The 22,684-nt window shown below is 42.0% G+C and overlaps 1 protein-coding gene across 2 annotated transcripts in view; it reads right to left on the bottom strand.

Moving 5' to 3' along the window:
* Positions 1 to 9,505: 9,505 nt before the first annotated feature.
* Positions 9,506 to 22,684, bottom strand: part of ELAVL1 (ELAV like RNA binding protein 1) — a 38,703-nt gene continuing 25,524 nt past the window's right edge. For both annotated transcript variants that reach the window (XM_041465244.1, XM_041465245.1), the window contains 5 exons: positions 22,478 to 22,581; positions 21,559 to 21,712; positions 18,330 to 18,555; positions 12,128 to 12,241; positions 9,506 to 11,082 (listed from right to left, as the gene is read on the bottom strand). In XM_041465244.1, coding sequence (XP_041321178.1) covers positions 10,758 to 11,082; positions 12,128 to 12,241; positions 18,330 to 18,555; positions 21,559 to 21,712; positions 22,478 to 22,581 — 923 coding nt within the window. In that variant the 3' untranslated portion in view covers positions 9,506 to 10,757. The remainder of the gene's footprint in view (positions 11,083 to 12,127; positions 12,242 to 18,329; positions 18,556 to 21,558; positions 21,713 to 22,477; positions 22,582 to 22,684) is intronic.

The raw sequence follows: 22,684 nt of genomic DNA, 5'->3' as shown, positions 1-22,684 counted from the left end.
TTCAACAAGTCTGTCCTTTTCTTGTTTTATTCCTTCTTGGATACAATCAGCTCTCATTATTCCCTCACCCAAACCCAGAATGGATAATGACAAAGAAGCTGGACATCCAATTCCATGGAGTGGACGTTAGAGATGTTCTTCTATGACATCAAGATTTGCCATATGAACATGGAAAGACCAAAATCAGGGCAAATATTCCATTGCAAATATTCACTCTTCAAGGCCCCCAGCAGTCCAACAGGACATGAGGCTCTCACGTGCCCAGCTGAGCACAGAGCACCATGATCAGAACAGAGGCACAAAGCTTCTCAACCAGTTTCCATCTTACAGCTCTTGTTCTGCCTTTGAGCTTCATTGTGTGTAAGTAAGAGAAGATGCAAATCAGGGCAGCCAGAATGTTTCCAGAAACTATTACAGTGTTGGAGGTACCACTGCCCTGGAATAAAACACCTGGTGCAAGTCTTTATGAGCTACCTGAGTGACTAAACAAGGCACAGACATCTCAGTGAGTCAAAACTCAAACCTGAACTTTGTGTTGTTCAGAAAAGCAGCTCTGAACACACTGGAACAAAGCTTTGCTATGTTTTATGTGAAAAAGCATGAGCAGCCCTGATGTCCCTCCGGGAATCCAGTGATGGGGACAGGGGGCCCTGGCCATGCAGCCCAGGCTGTCGTGCCGTGTGCCGTGGCGTGCGCAGCTCAGCCACTGCCATCTCTACAACCACAGTCCTTCTTGCAGCTGAACTGTCTTCCTTCCTCCATTCCTGCAGTAAGAAAAGATTAAGACATTAAGACCCATGGAATATAGTAAAAACTGAAAGGGGGAAAATACAGAGTAAAGGTGGTTTAAAAGAAAATCACTGATTTCTGAAGTCACCAACTCCCAGGGAGTGACAGCACTGTATCTCACAAGGAGAAGGGAATGGGAGGTGCTCCCTGAGCAGCAGTGGTATGGTACAGTACAGGACCACTGCTGAAAAGCACTGAGACACAACATACACACAGGGCAGTTTTCCAGTGTTAGAAAAATGTGGATGTTAAATTCTTTCTAAGATGGGCATTAATTTTCTTAAACCTCCACAGCTCGCTCCTCACATCACTGTGGAGCTGAAACCAATGCCTTAGAAAGCTTCACGTAATCTTGTTTTTTCAAGGACATACACCTCTGCACTGTGCAGGATGTGGGACAGTGCAGATGTGCCATCCACATATGCTATATATAGCACCTATACAGCAGAGACAGTAACACAGGTATGTGCACCTACTCTAAATGTATACAGTCTACACGTTTTATTACACACAGGTATTACATGTGTGTGTACACACACGTACAAACCTATATGCACTCTGTGTCTCTTGAAAGATGAAAAGCAGAAGGAACAAGCTGGGACAGAAAGGTAAAGCAGGATACATGGTCACAAAAGTGTTTAATCACAAATTCTGCAAGTCTGGTCAGACCAAGACCAAACCTCTCTGTGCCAGGACTGAGAAGCACAAGCTACTTACCACAGCTGTTCACAGGCTGCAAGACAGCCTTGGAGTCCTGCCAGTGCCTCCTCCTCCCATGACAGCAGAGCTGGAGCCCATGGCAGGAAGCAGCTCAGCACTGCTCACACTGCCCCAACTCTGCTCCCAAGACAAACCACTCCTGCTCTGCTCTCCTCTCCTCTATGAGCCTTCTCTTGGGGCAGAATCTGTTCCAACACATTCAAACAGGAGGTTTAACAGGTTTGTTAAAGTAGGTTTAACAGCTCCTCTGATCCCTACGCTGAGAACACAGGAAGCCTCAAACTTATTTTTATTAAACTCAGTTCTTTGTAAGCTCTAGTTTGAGCACATGCTCCTTTGTAAGCATGGAGCTCCCGCCCTGCAGGAAGAAGTCAATTCATTCTGGAAAGGTCAACCTTCAGAACATTATAAACCACACTTAAAATTCAAATAAAGAAAATCTGTATTTTAACTGTGCCAAATTTGGTTTAAATTAATTTTGATGCAATTAAACATTATTTGCTAATGAGGTGTTAGTACAAGTCATGTTCTGACAAACTAGATTCAGAGTCTCATTTTGCTCATCACTGTTTCTACACATAAACACTTAAAGACAAAAAAAGAAGCGTGTCACAGTGCAAAGAGCGAAACATTGTGATTTATTCACCTTCATTCAGCTGCACAAGTAACACACGTGTTAAACCACTCCCAAATGCTCCACTTCCTCTTCCTGCTGTCAGTACAGGATGAAGCAGAGGACAGTTTAGGGAAAAAAAAGGCAGTTTCAAAAACCAGGATTCTAAAGAAGAGGAGGTATCTAGGGCTCCTCTGACACTGAGCTGGGGAAGCACAAGGGGAATGAAGGGGGAGGGGGTGGCAGCCAGGCTTTCCTTAAATAGCTGCTCCCTGCCATTGCTGGGACAGAATCCGGAGCAAGTGTGCCGGCAGCATGACCCAGGACACCTCTTACAGTCATATTCTTCCCTTTTTTTTAAGGACAGGAAATACAGAGAAAAGGGTTCAGACCTCTCTCTCTGACATATCAGTTTAACACCTTTTTTCTCCCCCTCCCTCCCTCTTTTCACTGTTCTGGAAATGAAGGGGGTGAAATTTGGAAGCAGGATACCACAAGAGCAGAGCAAGGAGGGGGAAGAGTCAAAAGGCAGGGAGTCTGTCAGGAATTCTGCAAAAACCAGAGTCCCTGTCTGGGTGTTAATGGGTTTATACTAAGTTTTGTGGTTTGCTTTTAAAAAAAACATTTCTGAGGGGCTAGAACTCCACATGGCCATGTCTGTTATTAAACCTTTTGGAATTTAATGTATTTTTTCCCTCACATTTTTTCATAGAAGAAAAACATGGAAAATACTATAGTGGTCAAAATGAACATGAGCAAAGTGAACCACATGGGATGAGCTCTGGTAGGAACAAAAAATGGAGAAGGTGTTCCAGCTCCATGCAAAGGAAAATCCAGGAAAGGTCTGAATCCTGATGAAGCATTCCTGAATACACCAGATGCTGCACATTCAACAATCCACTGATATAATGGTAGGAACAGAAATTCTCACTTCTGCTCTTTACAAATTTAGTTCAACAAATAATTCCATATGGTGAACAGTGCTGAACTGAGAAATTCCCATCATAGAAAAAAAACCCTGCAAATCTAAAAACTCCCAAGTTGGAAGAGATCCTGAGCTGAGGCAGCATTGCCACATGCTCCATGACATCATACATAAAACACTATCTATATCTCTTACTTTACATCACTTTTCTCAGTAAGTCTTTAAGAGAAAAATCAGAGGCAATGTCTCAAAGGTACAACAATTAGCCCAGCTCTCAGAGGGATTATTTCTGTGACTAAAGGACAGGAGATACCTGCTGAAACGCAGCAGGACAGATTTCAGCTTACCAAAACTAAAAGTTTGTTTTGGTGAAGAAAGAACTAAGACTGGAACACAGTCTGTGCACAGCCAGCAGGGTTAGATGTGATCCTTCAACCAAAAGGACGTGGTGTCAGAAGCATTTCTGGAAAACACCTCTTCCAGAACCTCCCCCAGGGTTTTACCTGGGCTGTCTGTCCTGCCCCAGCCTCACCCAAGGAACCAGGGAGCCTGACCTGCACTGATGGTCCCTTCTCATGGAATCACAGTTGTTAGGTTGGGAAAACCCTCTAAAGCAATCAAGTACAACCATCAAGCTGGCAGCACCACCACCAGCCCATAACCCCCGTGCCACAGCCATGTGTTTTTGGAACACTTCCAGGGATGCTGACTCCCCACTTCCCTGGGCAACCTGTGCCAGCGCCTGACAATCCTGGCACAAGCTGCAGAAAATCTTCATCCAATCTAAACCTCCAATGGGCCAACTTGAGGTCTTTCCCCAGGAGCTCCCTGAAGAAGTTTCACTACACATTTCTGAGTAACAGTATAGCTGGGCTTTGGGTTTGGTTTAACCGGGAAGAAAAATGTAAGATAAAGACAACAATCTTTTTCCTGAAAAATAAAAAGGAAATTAAGCCCCTTCTTTTAATGCCATCTTTCTAACAAGGCCACAAGTTACAAAATCTTTAGTGGAGGAACCTTGATTGGCCTATTCCTGAACACAGTTCAGATTCTTCTGAAAACATGTCAAATTCCAAACTGCACAATAATAATCCAATTCCTGCAGGGAAAAAAGACAAAATATGAACAATTAAGTAAAAGCCTAATTCTATTTTGAAGTACATCACCCTTCAACAGGGCTCAAGTAAAAGCATCCCAAGCATGTTCCAAACAAGTGCTTAACAAGACCAGCCATGAACATGTGGCAAAAGTACAAAAACTCCTTTGCACTATTAACATAGATAATGTCATTTAAGTCTTAACACCAGTGTAAAATATCTATGAGTTGTTTCATTTAATTTTGAAAATCCATGTAGAAAACAATGTTCATAACTCCATCCACAGGATTCTACAAAACTGCTGCTTCATCAACAAATCTTTGAACTGTTTCAATATGAAAACTCCATTTTTTTTCAAACTGCTCAAAAATCATTGCAGAGAATTTCCAAGCACTTGAATTGAAGCACAACCAAAGTATGAACTTGGTACATTTTTGCAGTTATTTCTAAAATAAGTTAATTTACATAAATCATCTCAAAATAACACAATGGGATTCAACTTCATTTTAGACATTTGGAAAGCAGTGTCATACTTTATTTAAAGTAAACCCATGTAAAAACAAAGTTTAAATGAAAATGGTACCTGAAAAATAAATTATTTGATATAAAACAAATCAATAACTTAAAAACACACTAAATATACAAAATGTGTAACCATATACTGTACAGTATGGAAAGCAATTGATAAAACCTTCTGTCCCACAAACAGATTAATTTATAAACAAAAGGTTACATAAGTTAAAGGAAAGGAAATCAATAAAAATACTAGAAGTACAGTATTATTCAAATTACTCATCAAATAAAGGTTTATCCCAACTTATGTTTCAAATGTCTCAAGTCATTTTCTTCTCAATGACCAAGTGAAAAAGTTCAGCCATACCACTAAAAACTTGCTCAAAAATGTTTAGAAATAAGGAACAACAGTAGGAGAATATTGAGATTCTAAAATGTGAACACAAAAGCAATTTTCCAAGGTTTCAGGTGGCAGTTCTACCAGTACTGTTTTCCCATCATTAGCAACAAAACAGAATTTCAGTTCTGAAAACTCCACTCAACAGAAAAATATTTCTAAACCTTTGTTGTTGTTTCATTGAGAGTGATCTAGAAGGAATCTCCAGAGCTGAATGTCAAACCCACCCATGGGGTGGTGAGTTATGCTTTAGAGATCATAAAGACTTGGACTGGTTTTGAATCATGCAGGATGAGAAAGCAACACTTTGAGTTTGGTTTTGTTGGACTACATGAGACTACTACAAACAGCAACCACTGAAATGACGCCGTACCTGATCAACCTACGAGCGGACGCTCAGAAATTACCGGTGATTTTCAATCCACTGGTTGTCATGGAGGCACCGCCTCTTCCAAGCGAGAGGGAGGGAATTGAGACCCTTTTTATGAACTCCACATTTTTCTTTTTTTTATATTAGTAAGGAGAAACCCAGTAATAATAAATATAATAATCAGAGAAAATAACCACTGTCCTCTTGAGCTCTGGATTTATCCATTCTACTGTGCTGAGCAGTCAACCTTGAGAAGTGCAGAGCTACATTAGAGGAACTTGCCGAAGGCACAAAAAGACTCTCCTGCTTCCAAATAGAGATTAAAATACCTCAGGTGACAAATTCATCTCTTGGAAAATAAAAACAAAATGAGAAAAAGCCAAAACACAAGTGCAGCTCCACTCAGAGAGCTCAAGGGGTTGGTGTTTCTTTATGCTAGAGGTGAATTTGGTCCCTTCCCTCTAAAGCTATTTGTAGATGCCTAAACATAGAAATATAACAATAAGGTGCTTCATCGACAGAGTTACAAAGGACACATTTCTTCATTATGGAAATAAAAAATGTGGTGACCTTCTGACAGAGGCAGCCTCCAGACAAACTGCTCCATGTTTATGTGACTGAACCAGGCTACCAGCACTCACAAGAGCTGTGTGTTAAAAACCTCCCACAAACTCTAACCTTCTGCAGGCAGAGCTATCAGAGGAGGCTACTTTGAATAAACGGTTTATCATATGACCTGTATATTGTGTTAGAAAAGTAACCATGGGGACATTCTCCAAGTTTGTTTTTTTAAAGCACATATGTAATGATAAACTATCCAAAAAGGAATTTGAATTATTGCCGTTTAAAATGCACTGAAAAAAAAAATCTCTTCTGAAGTATTTGAAGAATTTCTACTTTATTGACCTTACCCAGAACATTAAAGCAACGTGGAATTGTAACAAATGTTGAAGGACCTTAAGGACTATTCATTTTCCAAACTCAGCCTTAAAATAATGGATCACCTTCACAGTTAGTTCATCATTTTGGTTTTGACTGCTGGATATTCTTTCTATAAATTATACCAAGTTTTTAAAAAACTTTTTTTAAAAAGATTTTTAACTGCTTTGTATAAATAACATTACTGCAATGTTCAATACCCCTATAAAAATAGGTGTGCTCTGCATGCAAACACCCTTTGGTCATCTGGACAAGGGCAAGTGACCACACACTGACCAACCAGTGTTCCCTGCGGTGACAATTTATCCTGCTCCAGTGACTTGTCTCTGGATTTTCCATGGTTTTCATACTCACATGATACAGATGTACAAAAACGTATCCAAGCAAAAGGAAGGAAAAGCTGTGAGGCCACACACACCACTGTGGTGATGTGACTTCTCCCCTAACCCTAAGAGCTGGATCCTGAAGCCTTTCCCGGTCCCAGAGCTAGAACAGATGCAGGGACTGGCAGAGGAAGGCTCAGGAGGTAACAGTAACTCCACTGGCCAGTCTCTGACAGGAGAGTGGAGCAGCTCAAGTAAACCAAATTTATGATAATGCAGCTTGAAGAATAAAATAAAATAAATCCAACATTTCAGTGCACAGACATCATCTAACAGGGAATCACTGAAAACTGAACACACTGAGCTGCTTGGATTCTGCTCACATCTGAATTTCTGGTGTTGCCATCCCCTCACCTGAAGGATCTACATGTGCCTTTGCCAGCTCACATCAGGCCATACAGAGATTCCTCTTCCATGTTTATGTGTGACTTCCCTATGTGCTAATGGTTAACAGGAGGTTCACAGGTGATGAGGCTCATGGCCAGCATTCTGCACAGGGTGAATTCCATTCATGTGGACATCTGGAAAGCAAATGCAGTGACTCCCCTCAGCATCTATACATAAGACCCTGTGACAGCAGCATGAACAACTGTGTTTTCAGCAGGAACTACACCTGGTCGTTCAGAACCTACACTGGGGGCTGTCCCAAGAGACTCAACCTACTCTAAAGGACCCAAAACCACTCCCATCTCAGCTGTTCCTGTAGCACATCTCACAGTACAGACGAAAAAATTCAGGTCTCCAATATCTGATTATCACATCCTAGTCCAGCAACTCTTACCTCAATGAGATCACTGAATCTCATGAGCAATGTGAGACCTCTGCTTTGAGACAGCCTTCAGATCTACAAAGATCCTGTAAGCACTTACTGATGGAAGCATCACCTGACAGAAACACCCAGCTTCCATCAAATGGATGGATGAAAAAGCAGAGCACTTTTTGAGAATTAAGAGGCCAAAACCACTCTTGAAACAGGTCTGTCCAAGTGAGAGCTTCAAAGCAATGTGAGGAGGAAACCAGCTGCTCCTACCTTTTGGGCAGAAAAACTCCTGGCAGATGTCTTGTTAGAATTTAGTTTCCACCCCCAGAAGTTTCCTTTTGGTCTTTACCAGTAGGATGCACAAGCATTTTGGTTTAGGACCAAAAGCATCAAGAACATATACACAATTTTTACTGGACTTCAGCTATTTATGCCAAGATTTTACTGACTGTTAGAATAGCACAGATCATACACTACTTCTGCTATCAGCTCTGGATATTAGCAGGAGTTTTTCCTCTTTTCCTGACTCGAGCAGCAGTGCTTTGCTCATACCAATTGTCTGAAAATTATTATCAGAGCAACTATCAAAGAAAGCTGGAATCAGACCTTTCCTAAAAGAGATTGTTGTAGTAGCAGTACAAAACCATATCCTGCATTTCCTTCTCACTTAGCAAAGAATGAGGGATGGAAAAATAGGGAAGCAGTGGAAAGAGAAAGGAACAGTGATGCCAAAAAGCATCCAAGAGAAGAGGGTTTTTCAGAAGTGGCAGCACAGCAATGTGCTGCTGCCATGGCCAGTGTGCTTGGAACCACTACTGATACAGAGTCACGTTTAGGGGTCACTCGCTGGAAGTCTGAACTCCCGCTAAATATTGTGATAAACAGCAACTCCCATTTTAGTTTAGCAGCAAATTCATCTTAAATGGAATAAAGTAAGAGAGAGTGACAGGACCTGGGAATGACTACAGCCCACTCCTGTGGAACAGGACAGTGCAGGGTTCAACAATGACGGGACATGTAAGAGAACTTCTCTGTGCTACACAGCTTGAACTTGGGAGAACACCCAGAACGCTTCCCAAGCTCTCCTCGCACGCAGAAAGGAAATAATCATAGACGTGATAAATGGATGGTGATGAACTGGTGGAAGGAAACCTCTGACAGCCAAGAGCACCTTTAGGGGGTGGGAGTGGGCTGGCTGCTGTGTCACAGCCACCATTCCACAGAGCACTGAGCGTCTCAAGAGATGGGGAGGGAACAGACTGGCAGGAGAGGCAAGGTTGGATGCTTTAACAGGAAAAATCCCACCTGCATTCACTGCACATGAGCTCAAATCCAGCAGACGGCTGCTCGCTGGGTCAATGCCTATCTGTAGGGTTTAGATATGTCCTGGGCAGGTCCAGGAACATCAGCAGCTCCCACAGGTCCTCCCTGGAGATGGGCACCAGCTCGTACACATGTGGAGGCTGAGGGAGCCCTCAGGCTGTGCAGATCCCATGGCAGGGAGAGGAAAAGGAGAGGAAAAACGGCAGCAAGCACAAGGCAAGGTCAGCTGGGGATGGAGTGAGACGAGCAGGCAGCATGGACTGGCTTCTCGAGTTTGAAATGAACTCTGGGGCTGGTAGAGATTCAGGCAACACAAGGAGACACTGCATTAAACTGCCACAGACCTCATTTCCACACCTGCCCTACCTACATAAACACCAGAGCCAAGTCTCTAGCTGTGCACAGCAGCTCACACACCTGTACAGGCAGGGTCAGCCTTCCCAGTTTCCTACCCAAGCACACCTGAGGGTTACATCAGTCTGTGACACTCATTTCTATGTGACAGATTTATTGTGGTGCTTGTTTCAAAATTCTTTTTCTTCTACTCATCTGTCAAAGCAGCAAATTAAAATTCTCTTAAAGCGGAGCTACAGTTCCTTAAACAGCACTCTGAAAGCTGGACACTTTGTGCAATACTTAGCAAAAAAAAGAACAGAAAATAAAAAACAAAACAAAATTTGAGCAAAACAAAATCAAATTTAATGTTCTTAAATGCAAAAGTAAAAACAAACAAAAAACACAAAAAAGCAAAAGAAAATTAACAGAAACAGAACAACTCAAAGTTTCAAGGCAGTCTGCAGAAAACCTGGGGGATTAATCTTTAAATCTACAAATCAAAGGGGTTTTTTGGTTAATATCTAACTTGCAAGTTGTAAGTACTTTTCTGCTGAGTGTTCAGTAAGTAAAGCTAGTTGTCAAAACAAAATCCTATTAAAATAGAAAAACTAGCACTCATTAGAAGGGATGCGAGAAATACAATGCTCAAATGTTTATAACTGGTTTTTCTTTACAAAATAGAACTGCCAAAGGAATTCCAACTACAATGATCTTGGAAAATGAATAAGTATCTTGCTGCATTATAATGTACCAGTAAGTAGTGCACCATGCATTAAATATTTGGACAGAAGAGATTCAGTCTGATAAAGTAGCAACATATATTCACACTCGTTTTTTTGGAGTTTCATTTTGACTCTGAAATCTTCCCGGAGTTTCTTTGAAACTCTTTGGTCCATTCCTCTCAAAGTGGGTTTTAAAAGTCACGTTTCTAAAACCTGTGAATTGGACAGCTTGGCCACTGCTCAGTGTGCAACTTACCTCCTCAATGGTGTTAAAGTTAGGCTGGCATGCTACTACTTACAAGACCTTGACTTTAAAAAAGCCTGATCCTCAACTAGACACAGAGTAATGAATATTAATTTATCAAACAATTTACTGTCAACTAAAACATTAGTATTTCTCAACTTTTCTTCCATACTACTAAAACTGAGGGGGAACAAAAGGACAGGGGGATGGGTATGAAGAACAACATAAAACCAAAGAAAATCAATTAATTCAGCCTGATATTTTTCAGAAAATTCCAGTTTTTGCAGACAACATTCAATGAAACAAATGTTAGTCTCATAAGTGAAAGCATGCTTCAATTTTACCACCATCCAGAGGGTCTAGTTAATGCAATCTACTTAAGATTTCAGGGGATTTTTAACATGTTTTAAATGAAATAACTTAAAGGAACTTAAAATTGGTCTAACATTGTGGGATTTCAAACATTTGAACATGTCAGTTGCATCCCAGAATATAAAACCTTTTCACTTCTCATTTAGACTAAGACAAACACTTGTGAAAATTGGCGCAAAATGAGTTTTACACTAACAAAAATGTTTCAACTTCTGTCACTCCATTATCTATTCCATACAAAAAGCACGAGCAAGTTATTTGTGGGACTTGTTGGTTTTGAAGGAAACCTGTAAGATTTTGTCCCCCAGGCGGTAGCCATTAAGACTTGCTATGGCCATTGCAGCTTCTTCATAGTTTGTCATGGTCACAAAACCAAAACCTTTGCACTTGTTGGTGTTGAAATCTCGAATAACTTTCACATTGGTAACCGCACCAAAGGGGCCAAACATCTGCCAGAGGATTCCCTCATCAGCATCTTGACCAAGGTTGTAGATGAAGATACACCAGCCAGAAGATGCGTTTCCTGGAACATTTACACCAGAAAGCCCACTCATGTGATCTACACCCATAGGAGAGAACCTAGCAAATAAAAAGCACAATATTTCATGTTCAATTAAGCAAATTAACTTGAATGGGAAGCAACTGAGAATGAATATTTTATACATGGCACATCAAAACCGCCACATAAATGTTTCCCCATTCAAATTGACAATCAATTGACAGCTGCCAGAAAAAAAAAAGTTAAGTATTCCAACTGCTTTATCAACAGGGAACTATCCTTAGAAATAGGCAAGGAACAGGCAAGGCTAGATTACGTGATCACCTTCCCAGGGGACCTGGATGGCTGTCTGAACTCAGCCAGGCTGCTCAGAGTGTCCAGGGCATTGCTGCAGAACTGCTTCAGTTCGGGGGCACAGGCAGCACCTCCCCAGAGCCCCAGACACCCTCAGGCATCTCCCACTTCTTTCACAGAAGGAGATTTTTTTTCACCCCATACTCCTTTTCTTGCCTCTAAAAGAACACGTTTGGAAACTTTAAGTCAAACAGTTTCTTTGGGTTTGCTGGGGCAGGGGATGAGTGTTCTTAGGAGTAGAGATTGTATGTATTAATTTCTTCTTTTGTGAAGCAGAACAAAACCTACTCCCTTTCCACCCAAAGGCAGCAGGTGCAGGCAAACACTCACAACATGAGCAGGCTCGGTGCAGTTTTATTATTCCAGTGTGTATGGATGGTTTTAATAATTTTTCCAGGAAAACTCAGATTTGACTTTACTGGATTTTTAAAATCACCTACCCGTTCTTCCTGAATCCTGCCTCCTTCACAATACCTCAGCAGGATTCATGCATAACAAAAAGCAAAAATCTTCTCCTTTTTATGTCTTGTTTTGTATTAATTTCTTTTCCCTATAACCCACATTTTTATTTCCCTTTACTCTATTTCTGGCCTACACTCCAGAAAATCAAAGCTTTTGAATATTTCAGTGCAATATTAGGGTTGCACAGCTAAGCACTCAAAGGCCAGGAAATGTGAAAGTTAAGGTCAAAAACTCACTTTGAACCCTTGTGCTTATTTATTATTTAAAAATATGAGGTCATGTGATCATAGAAATATAATGATACTATACCAGGGGTTCCCAAATTGAGGTGTACCACTGGTGATTTGCAAACCCCTTAAAAGCGGTACACGAGCTGCTCTCTGCCAAGAGCAGGGCGGTGGCAGATCCTGATTCTCTGCTGACCTGGAGGAAACAGGGAAGGGATGTCTGGGCAGTGAATGCTGCAGTAAGTGCCAAATGCTTCCCCTCTGACTCTTTCTTGCCCTGCATCAAGGAGCTGCTGCTGCCCTTCTTGAGGAGGGAGGGCTCGAGGAGTACAGGGAGGGAGGGGAGTGCACACTCACACACACACTGTGCACTCACACACGAGAACCACTCACTGCCCATCTCCCCCAGGCTCTCTGGTGCTCAGAGCTCCCTGCCTTGGACACCTGAGCTCCTGGACTCTCCTGTCCCCAGAGCAAGTGACACTCCATCCCTCCCTCGCTGCTGCTCTGCAGCCCAGGGGCTCCCGGAGCACAGTGGGACACTCCTGAGCTGCAGCAACTCACTGACAGCCAGCCCCAAGAAAAAACAAGTTTGGGAAGCCTTGTACTACAGCCAAACTGAAAAAGCAGTTAGAAGTACCACAAGGTGAATGAGACATACCAACCCGTATGATCTGATGAAGAGGTGACACCTCTGGTATGTCTTTTGGCTTTGTATATAAATATTCCTGTGCTTGCATGCTTGATTCTTGTTCTTACTTACTTGTTCTGACAGACACCTTCAGTTCTGTAGCTTCTTTCCAAGTGAGTAATAATCTGGTAGGATGAATTTATCTTAATATCTGTCAAGTTTCCATCTCAACAGATCACCAGTCCTGAATCCCTTCTCAAACCACTGAGCTCAGAATTGCCTGACGTTGGTTCCAGCAGTCAGTATAGCTCTGCCCTGCCTGCTCCAAAGGCTCAGGCTCTGCCCAGGAGCCCAGTAACACCACATCAAGGACTGCAATCACTTGTAGGAGAGCAACTGGTGTTAAATGCAAGAAAACAACAAATCTAAATGCTTGTAACAGACAATTTAAAATAGCAAGTGTGTCTGCTTTTTGCATACACTTATCTTCAAACAGATTGTCCTCTCTTCCTGCCCTGACTCACAAAAATGTTACAGGTTTATTAAAATACTCAAACCAAACAAAACAGGGTAAAACCAAACAAGTGCCCTAAAATATTAGAAAAGTAATTAAAAAAAAAAAAAAACAAAACCAAAAACCCTACAGTAAATACTATTCAGCTAATCTGATGAATGTCTGTTCTCACTCTGCACAAGAGGAACCCCAGATCTCTCACTCAGCTCAGGGTAACAGCCTGCATGAGCAGGGCCGGAGCAGCTGACACACAGCTCTCTGTCCTACCAGGACAGATTTTTGTGGCCATGCCAATTTAAGATGACCTTTAGAAAGTTACACTTATTAAGGATGTTTAAAAGACCGTCCTACTACAGCAAACACAAATGCCAACAGAGATTCAGGATGTTTCAGAGAAAGTGGTTTTAAAATTCCTTTAATATTGTAATTTGAACTATTTCAGTCTTAGCACACTTACAGCTGGTGTCCTCATTTCTGTTGAAATTATTTTTATACTGTCTCCTCCACATTGCTTTTCAGCCCTCCCAAAGAGTCTGTAGCCAGTGTTATTTGTGGATGGTTCTTTCAAGCCATGCTAACCTAATACACCAATATCTTGGGGCATTAGGTATCAACAACAGTGTATTTTCCATCATAACTCTTTTTTACTTTATAAGCTTCTTCTATAAATGACCTTTTGCTTCCTCTGCAATTAACAGACTGCTTCCTTTAACAGATCCTGAGATTTAACTCACTGGAGGATGTAATCTCAGAAATTACATTCCTGAATGAAAGCAGTTTCTTTTTAGGTCTATGAAAGTCCTATAAATTTTTTTCATAGAACCACAGAAACTCCTGAGCTGGAAGGGACCCTCAGGTACCATCAGTGCAGCCCCTGTCCCTGCCCAGCCACCCCAACAAGCCCACCCTGAGCACCCCTGGCAGCGCTGTCCAAACGCTCCTGGAGCTCTGGCAGCCTTGGGGCCGGGACCACTCCCTGGGCAATGCTGGGGTAAGAACTTTTCCCTAATATCCAACCTAAACCTCCCCTAACATAGCTTTGTGCTGGTTTTGCTGAACTCTTTTGCCTGCACTCTGAGGACAGTTCCATACAGCACCACAGGAGGGATGCCAATAAGCAGGAACATCAGTTTTAATCCCAGCTTGTGTTGCCATTGCACTTGAGCTTGGCAGCTTTTTATTTTTTAATAGTTCCACAAAGAGCAGGAGCTCAGCTACACTGACAATGTCCTTCTGACAAGCAACTTCTTCTGCTGTCTTTCTTACAGACAGAAAAGATCTGCTGTGGACAACACAAATCTTGTTGAGAACTCAGTGACACGAGCCCTAAGCCTGAAAAAATCAGGGTATTGGGTCAAACAACCACGTAAGGAAGAACAGAAGCAACTGGAGTTTTACTCCCATATTGTTCCAGAATTTTGATGAAATACTACTCTGGGTGAAATGGTTTCTACTCACTAAATGAAATGGTTTCTACTCACCTTGCACCCAAATTACAAATTGGTCTAAAAACTGAAAATGTAAACCATTTCACTGGAGTGAAACCAAGCAGGCGTACAGGAGCTGTCTGAGCAACTGTATCACTGACAGGATTAAACAGCCTTCTTGCATTTCCCCTTGGATCAAAGAACTATCAGAAATGGCTCCCCTTCAGGCATTCAGGGCAGAACTCATGGGCTGATACTGGGAGAGTTATGCCCATTACAGGAACTGGCTCCAACCCTGAGTAAGTCTGAAAGCTTGGCATTTGCCAACGGAACTGGCAATAACTGAGGTTTGAAATAATGTTGCTCTAGTATAAAGCCCTGGTGAGCTGAAAAAGCACAGGACTTACAGGGACTTACAGCCTCCTCATGCTTCAGGAGCTAAACCCCTCCATTTCATCACAGTTCAGCACCTGGAGATCTGCTATTTTCTTTAAGTAAACAAATCTTACACTCTAAAGAAATCCCTGCCCCAGATGTTTTATCTGTCCTCCAGACACAACCCCATGCTGTGGCATCATTCCCTCTGGATGGAAGCAGAGAGCCTGGGTCTTTGAATTAGTCCAGGAATCCAGTGGGACACAGCACTAAGACCAGTTCCTGATGTGAGCCACGAACACCACAGGAACTCAAAAGGATTAAAAGAACATTAAACAAAGGGTTGGAGAAATATCTGTAGGAAATTAATAATTACAAATTAGATACTAAAGGCTTAATCCTGGATTTACAAGGATTCTGATAAAACGAGATGAAATGTAATCAAAATATCAGGTTACGTATTCAACCTCTGTGGAGCAGAGATCACAACTTTAATTTATACAGACTGCAGGCTCTGTGGAAGCTGCTTATCCATTCATCATGTCTTGATCACTACCAAAACAAACAAGACTCAGCCCAAACTCAGGTTCCTGAGCTTAACCACAGCATGAGTAATCACAACTCCTCCAGTTCAGCATCCTTCAAGGAAGACAGACTCACTAGAAGAACTTGCAGCTAACACTAAAAAATACGAAGGGTAGTGGGACAGACTTGATGATGTTGGAGGTCTTTTCCAACTTAGTAATTCCATGACCCCATGGTGTAAGCGTTGTGCATACGTGTACAGACATGCCTGCACGAGTGATTGAGGGAAGGAAGCTTTGTAGTAAGTGTTGGAGCTCTCACAAGTCTGTGACAAGGTACAGATGAAATGCTTGTGTCTGCAAGTCAACTGGGGGCTCTTGTGTCCAGTGTCTTCCTGAAAGCACAGCCTTACCTCAACTGCTCTACTCCCACCTCTGCCAGGCTGTGGGACCCCAAAATCTTCAGCTCTTTCCCCACCAGCAGGTCTGCCCCCGGGAGCAGCAGCCAGCCAACGTGTGCTGACAAACAAGCACTGGGCACAGACATCCAGCAGGACACAGCTCCCAGGGCAGCAGGAATGGAACAGAGACAGAACATTTTCTTCCTCTTAACCCCCACTATGACACCCCAAGCCTACAGAAACACTGTGTGAGTCTGCCCCATCCCTGAAAGTGTCCCAGGCCAGGTTGCAGAGCGCTTGGAACACCCTGAGATAGTGGAAGGTGTCCCTGCCCATGGCAGTGGAGGGACAAGATGAGCTTTAAGGTCCCTTCCAACCCAAACCAGTCTGTGGTTCTATGAAATCCACACAATTGACATTAATGCTGCTCTAAATAGTACATTAAGAGAATAATGAACAAACTGGTTATTAAAATTTAGTTTCACCAGCAACTCTTAATATAAATACATAAATAATTTTTGTTGTTCCTGAGTGATCATTACAGGATTGAATTAAAAGCATTTGGTCTCTTAATTATGGATGTGAATATTATTTGCACTCCTTATTCTGATGCATTTTGATCCTGGCATAAATTTTAGGGGGAAGAATGATGATGAAAATGTACAAGTAAATTAAGAACATTAAGAATGAAAAAGATTTTACTAGGATCCGGACACACTGAAGGCCTGGCTGAGACAAAGGGCAGATGTGTTAATTTTTTAATAATTCACCTAAATGCAAACAATGCAGAATTTCATTCCTCGGCGTGGCTCAGGAGGTTTGGTGTGGAGCCTGGGGGACTGCTTCAGGGAAAGGAGGAGCTGCCTGAGCTGACTTCCCTGGGCTACAGCTGAAGAGAACTGGAGAACAACCGAGGCTGGCAGGGACCTCTGGAGATCCTCCAATAAAGCCCCTGCTCGAAGCAAGGCACCTGGAGCAGGCTGCTCAGGCTCATCCTGTCACCAAAACTCACCAAAAACCGGTCAAATACAACTCCTTAACACCAATGCAGCATTCAGAAGGGCATTCATTACTCATGACAGGCCTGGTTGCACAGGGGACAACTCCACCTTGTGTGCACGTCATCTTCTATAAGCGTGTTGCTTATATACAGTCACCAGGTGCATATTTTGCTCATTACCGTAAAGCTCTCCCCAGTTTCCCAGGTTCAGTCCTTGTTTTGGCTGTAGCTGCATTCCTAAGCCAGATGCCTTCCACTTATCTTTCAACCATCCTTGCTGAGAAAGCAGATCCTGCGTACCCTGTTTCCTGCTAAAACTACACAGGCACAGTAGAAATTAGATAATCCCTTTTGGTATCAATTCTAGCCAGGTTTCAGGATCTCCAAGGACAGAAACATCACTGTCTCCTTGGGCAAACCGCTCAACCACTCTCAGTATAAAATCACAACTGACTACAAAGTACAGATTTTCTCTGGAGACCCATTACACAGAGCTGTGCTCAACATGCTGAGGTACAGCACTGTGGACAGGAGACAGCAACACTGGAACAGCAGCACAGCTAAAAGGTGGCTGAGATTTTAGTCCAACTTTACTGAGCTCATTAGATCCCTCACAGTAGAACATAAAAAAAGTGTAAATTCTCAACAAGGAACCACCACTCTCAGAAACATATATCATCTCAAAGCCTATTGCTTCTCTGCAAGACAGTCAATACACTGCATTTTCCAGAGTATCCTCCAACCATCAGCTTCCTCCACGAACACCCAAGGCACTTCCAATTCAAGCAATTCATATTCAAAGCAACCAAAGCAGTTTTCTGTGACAAAGCACAGTGTCTTCTATAGCCCTGGAAGCAGACAGGAAGCTGCAACTGCTCAATATTCTCATCAGTAAACTCTTGAGGCCTCGAGGGAAGGCAGAACCCTGCACAGGTTGCAATGCAGACAGGAATCCCACAGAACCTCCGTGTCAGAAATAAGGTTTTCCTTTCTTATTGTAACACCTCCCTGCTGGAACCAACCATTCAGAGCTTTAATTAAGTTGCCAAATTCTATCTGTGTTCAGATATATAAACCACAGAATGGGGATCTGTTGAGACAGACACCTACCAACACCCACCTGGAACCTGCTGCTGCTGTCCCCTCACTGTAACCCAGTAGTGGAAACAGACACCAGAGTGCAGGTACCTTTACATACTAACTTCAATATAAATTTTACAAATAAGATTTTTCTTTAATCACATTTTAATGCAACAGTTTCTTTACATAACACCGAGGACAGATGGTGCACTATGTATTCATTCACACATGCTGCAGTGAAGGTGTCACTGCCCAGCTGTGGGGGCACAGCTCCCCACACAACCACGGGAACAGGAGCACAGCCTTAAATGCATTTATTCTTCCTAACCTACCTGAATCTCTGTGCCTGGTGATGCACTGGCCCTCCAAACCGTCTAGCTGGTGAATGACACAGCTGCGACAACAGTGCCACATTTTTGTTCTGGTTAGGGTTGGCTGCAAACTTCACTGTAATGGGCTCGGAGGAACCTGGGGGTTTGTGACCATTGAAATTTGTAATTGCCTCTTCTGCTTCTGACCTTTTGTCAAACCGGATAAATGCGACCCCTCTGGACAAACCTTGTAACCAAACCAATAAAAAAAAAACAAACAAAAAAAAAATTGAAGTTCAGGATAAACTCAAAATAACTTTGAAAACAAAACCCAAAAAAAGTTCAGTATTTCTATGGTCACAGCTTTCAAGTTCTCTACATTTATATTTCTTCAGCAGCTGGAGGATAAATTACAAAATTAAGAAACCGAAGACAAATTAGCACACTCATTTCAGCTATAACAACCACAGTGACTAAACACTTAAAAAAATATGTGGTAGAATTCCATTATATTCATCACCAACTGACATTTCCATTCACAAAAAACTCCTCAACATTTTAAATTAAGTTTTAAAAAAATAAATAATTAACTTCAGATGGTTAAAAACAAAACCAAACCCGTTAGTTCCAATTACTTTATCACTAAAGAGCACCCACAAACACAGAATTTATACATTTTTGCAAATGTTTTCATTTTTCCATGCTAGAAACACACTCAAGTTCAGAGATGAGGGAACAAATGTCTGACTATAGTAAAGGACTTCTATCTTTTTTAATGGAGAGATTAGAATTTCACCTGCACCACATAGGCTATTTACAGCTGGCACATAGATTATTTTTATTCATAAAATCAATGAAGAATTAACTCTTGGTAGCTGTACCAAACCAATATCACAGCTGTTAAAATGTTGTGTATTTTCTTCCTAGTCTAATAGTTTTCAAAAGCCCCTGGATGCTGTCTCCTTCTGACTGAGGTACACGTTATGCCTTGTGAGCTCTCCTCTCCACCCCTTGCTTCTCATCTGTGAATTGACCTTAGGCTGAAAACACAGTTTATCACAGTGCAGCTAAAAGGGAACATTTGTTTAAATGGCACTCCAGTGGCCAGACCAAATGCAAACATTAGCTCTATTTCAGAAAGGGATGTATCAGATACTTTGTTTTCTTCACATCCACCCAGGACCACCTTCAAAGCCAGATACAGAAGTTAAGCTTATCATAAACCACAAAATCATAAACTGTTGTTGGTAACAGTTGAGGATCATTTTCTCTGTTTCACAGAAGTAAATGTAACACGTCAAGACCTGGGCCTGAAGCAAACAAGGTGTGATTGCACTTTGATAAACAACAACACATGGGCTCACCAGAGAGAACTGACAGCACTGTATGCTCAGGTACCACTGAGATCAGCCTCCCTGCAGGGCAAGGGTACGGCCCAGCATCACTGGGAACTCAGCAAGGCCTATCCTAGAGCTCAGCTTACTGTGACTCCTTCACTTTCATGCTGCTCATCCTAGTGCTTCTCAAAGCATTCATTTAAAACTTAAATATTTTAGAAAGTGTATTTTTAAACAGAATAGTTTTCAAAAGCTGGAGTACCAGCTCTCTGAGAAGGTACAGCTAAGTACAAATTCAAACGTGTCTTAAGTGGGAGCAGATCAAGATATGAAAGACAGGCTTAAAGCCAAGGCATAGCCACACTCCTGGTGGGACGGCAAGCCCAGGCTCTGTAGGCATTAACTGTGAGATGTAACAGAACCCACTCTTCAGCCAATGCATTATTAAGGCTATGGGAAAGCAGGTGCTGTGTTCTGAGCTGAATTACACAGCATCAGGCCTCAGCACACCCATGAAAACTATATTATTCTTGGGGAGATTTTATTTGTATGACTTCTATCATCTCATTTTACAGCCCTGTCAAATCCAGATGCTCTCCAGACCCCAGGGACTGCCAGAGAGGTATGACTAGTTTTGAGACTTGCATTTACTAAGTTTGCTGTGCTCCACAAGTCTTTTTCTTGCTTCTCATTACGGCTGTGTCCTACATAACCAGGGACAAGGCCATGCAGGTATCAGAGTTGGGCAAAACAAATAATATTCTCCAGTCAGGATGGGATTTTCCTCACTCAACCATGAAGTGTCTGACATGTCAGTCCCCAGATCTCACCAAGTCACCTCAGGTTTCTCTCAGCCTGCACTCAGACTGAGCCCACCAGGAGCTGCCAGTGGCCCACTCTGAACTACAGCAGATTCCTCACAGAGCAGGAAAGCTTCTTCTGAACTCATGTGTATAAATGCACATCCCAGTTACAAATGTTAAATGTGCAATTGCTAGAATTAGATTGTCTTCTATTCCAATACACTAGATGCATAATCAATGAAAAAGTGTATTTGTAAACAAAGCTCTCTCCAGATTAATACGTGACATATGGGCTACCAGTAAAACCACAGCACAGCTGGGTGACAGTATAAGCCAGACAGTTATACTGTCTGAAATAATGGGGTAAGAACTTTAAACTTCTGACACTAACAGTCAGAACTGCCATCACAAAGAAAACCTTAACTTTGGTCTCCCCTGAGCCAAGTGCCTAACTAGGTAACTTCACCCCTCTTTTTTTTTTTTTTTTTTTTTTTGGTTTTTGTTTTTTGATACACAAAATACATTTAGAACTCTCAGGGCAGTACTAAGTGTATGAAATTAATTCCTTTGCTTAGCAGTAACCACAGAAGCCTGTAAGACATCTCACATGGTTTAAAATATGAGAAAATTGAGTGAGTGAGTTCCAGGCTGGTACAAAAGACAAAACACATTTTTGTTTTGCTTTAAATCTGTAACTATGGCCTGGAATTGACCAGTGGATAAGAGCTGCATGTGTGTAAACTCAAGGTAAGGTCAGCACTCCAGGTTACACACATGGCCCAGAAACACAGTGCATTGCAGTGCCAGCAAGTGTCAGAGCAAGAAAGTAGATTTGGCAAATTAGCAGCTGATAAAAATGACAAAAATCCTATTTTAATATGGTCTTGGTTTGGGCTGTAAGCTGGAAAAGGCAGTGTGAGTCATTCTGTGTTTAAAAAAGAAATCACTGAACATGGATATCCTGTTAAAATTCTATCACTGGCTGACAGCAGATGTCATGATTAGCTTGTCCAAGTCTAATTTACTGAAGTTTAGGTACTGCCAGTCTCAGAAAACACCAAACACATGCTGTACATTCCAGTTTTCCACAGCCAAGGTCCCAGAACTCACCTGTGGTTTGATCCACAAGCACACGTGAGTTGATGATGCGCCCAAAACGGGAGAACATATCTTCTACATCCTTCTGTGTCATTGACCGGGGCAGGCCGCTGATATATAAATTAGCATCCTTGATAACTTCAGAGCTTGGGCGGGCATAGGAAACCTTTAAAAGAAATGAAAATACATGTTCAGAGTATTAACAGGGAAGATCCATTTATTGTCATGAGCCAATTTAATTAATTCCTCCATTACCAACACATGCATTTTTACTGCAGTTCAAAAAAATGGGACCAAGAGAGAATAGGGAAAAATCAACCAAACAGGAGAAAGGGCATGTCCCTACATAAGGCCATTCCTTTTGGGCTAACCCAAGAGATAACAACTATATTAGCATTGCTGTAAGGAGACAGCAACAGACCAACACCAATGCTCCCAGCAAACACTTTTGCCAACGAAGAATCCCAAGTTCTGACTCAGCCACTGGACCTGAGCTTACATCAGGAACTTGTCCTGCCAGTACATTTTTTAAAGCTTCATAAAAGGATGGCACAAGTAGAGTGCAGTTTTCTGTCCTAATTTCTGGTAGTGGAGAAAGCTGCATAGATCACCTCAGCAGGAGCAAATCCTACACATAGAGCACAGGCTGTTGTTTTGGATAAAGAAAGGAGTGCACGTGTACTAACAAGATTTACAAGAAATATTACGAAGCATCCAAGTTGTGCACGAGTTAAACGCCTGGCAACCATCTATAATGGTCCCTCTGCTGCTGTAAAAATGGTGGGAATATGAAGAAAGGGAACCTTCAAATACTAAGCTGTTTCAAAACACTTCACTACTCTCCTCCCAGATTCATGGGAGCACACAAACCTTACCATTAGAATGAGGTTTATTTCAATGCTGTTTTCACAGATGACTGAAGAGCTCCTACCTTGATAGTTTTTGACTGAAGTCTGAGGCCATTCAGCGTGTTTATTGCTCTTTCAGCATCTTTTGCAGTTACGTAGTTCACAAAGCCGTAGCCTAAGCTGTGTCCTGAAGGGAAGAACATTTTTTTAAAATTAATCCTAACGAAAGTATGTTATTGCTACTAAATTGAAAGGAAATGCAAACAAGAAGTGAACTTCACATACACAAT

This window comes from Pyrgilauda ruficollis, unplaced genomic scaffold, assembly GCF_017590135.1.
Source record: "Pyrgilauda ruficollis isolate IOZ18807 unplaced genomic scaffold, ASM1759013v1 scaffold188, whole genome shotgun sequence".
NCBI classification, from domain to species: domain Eukaryota; kingdom Metazoa; phylum Chordata; class Aves; order Passeriformes; family Passeridae; genus Pyrgilauda; species Pyrgilauda ruficollis.
Note: the sequence above shows the minus strand (reverse complement) of the source record. Positions and strands in the feature narration are given on the sequence as shown.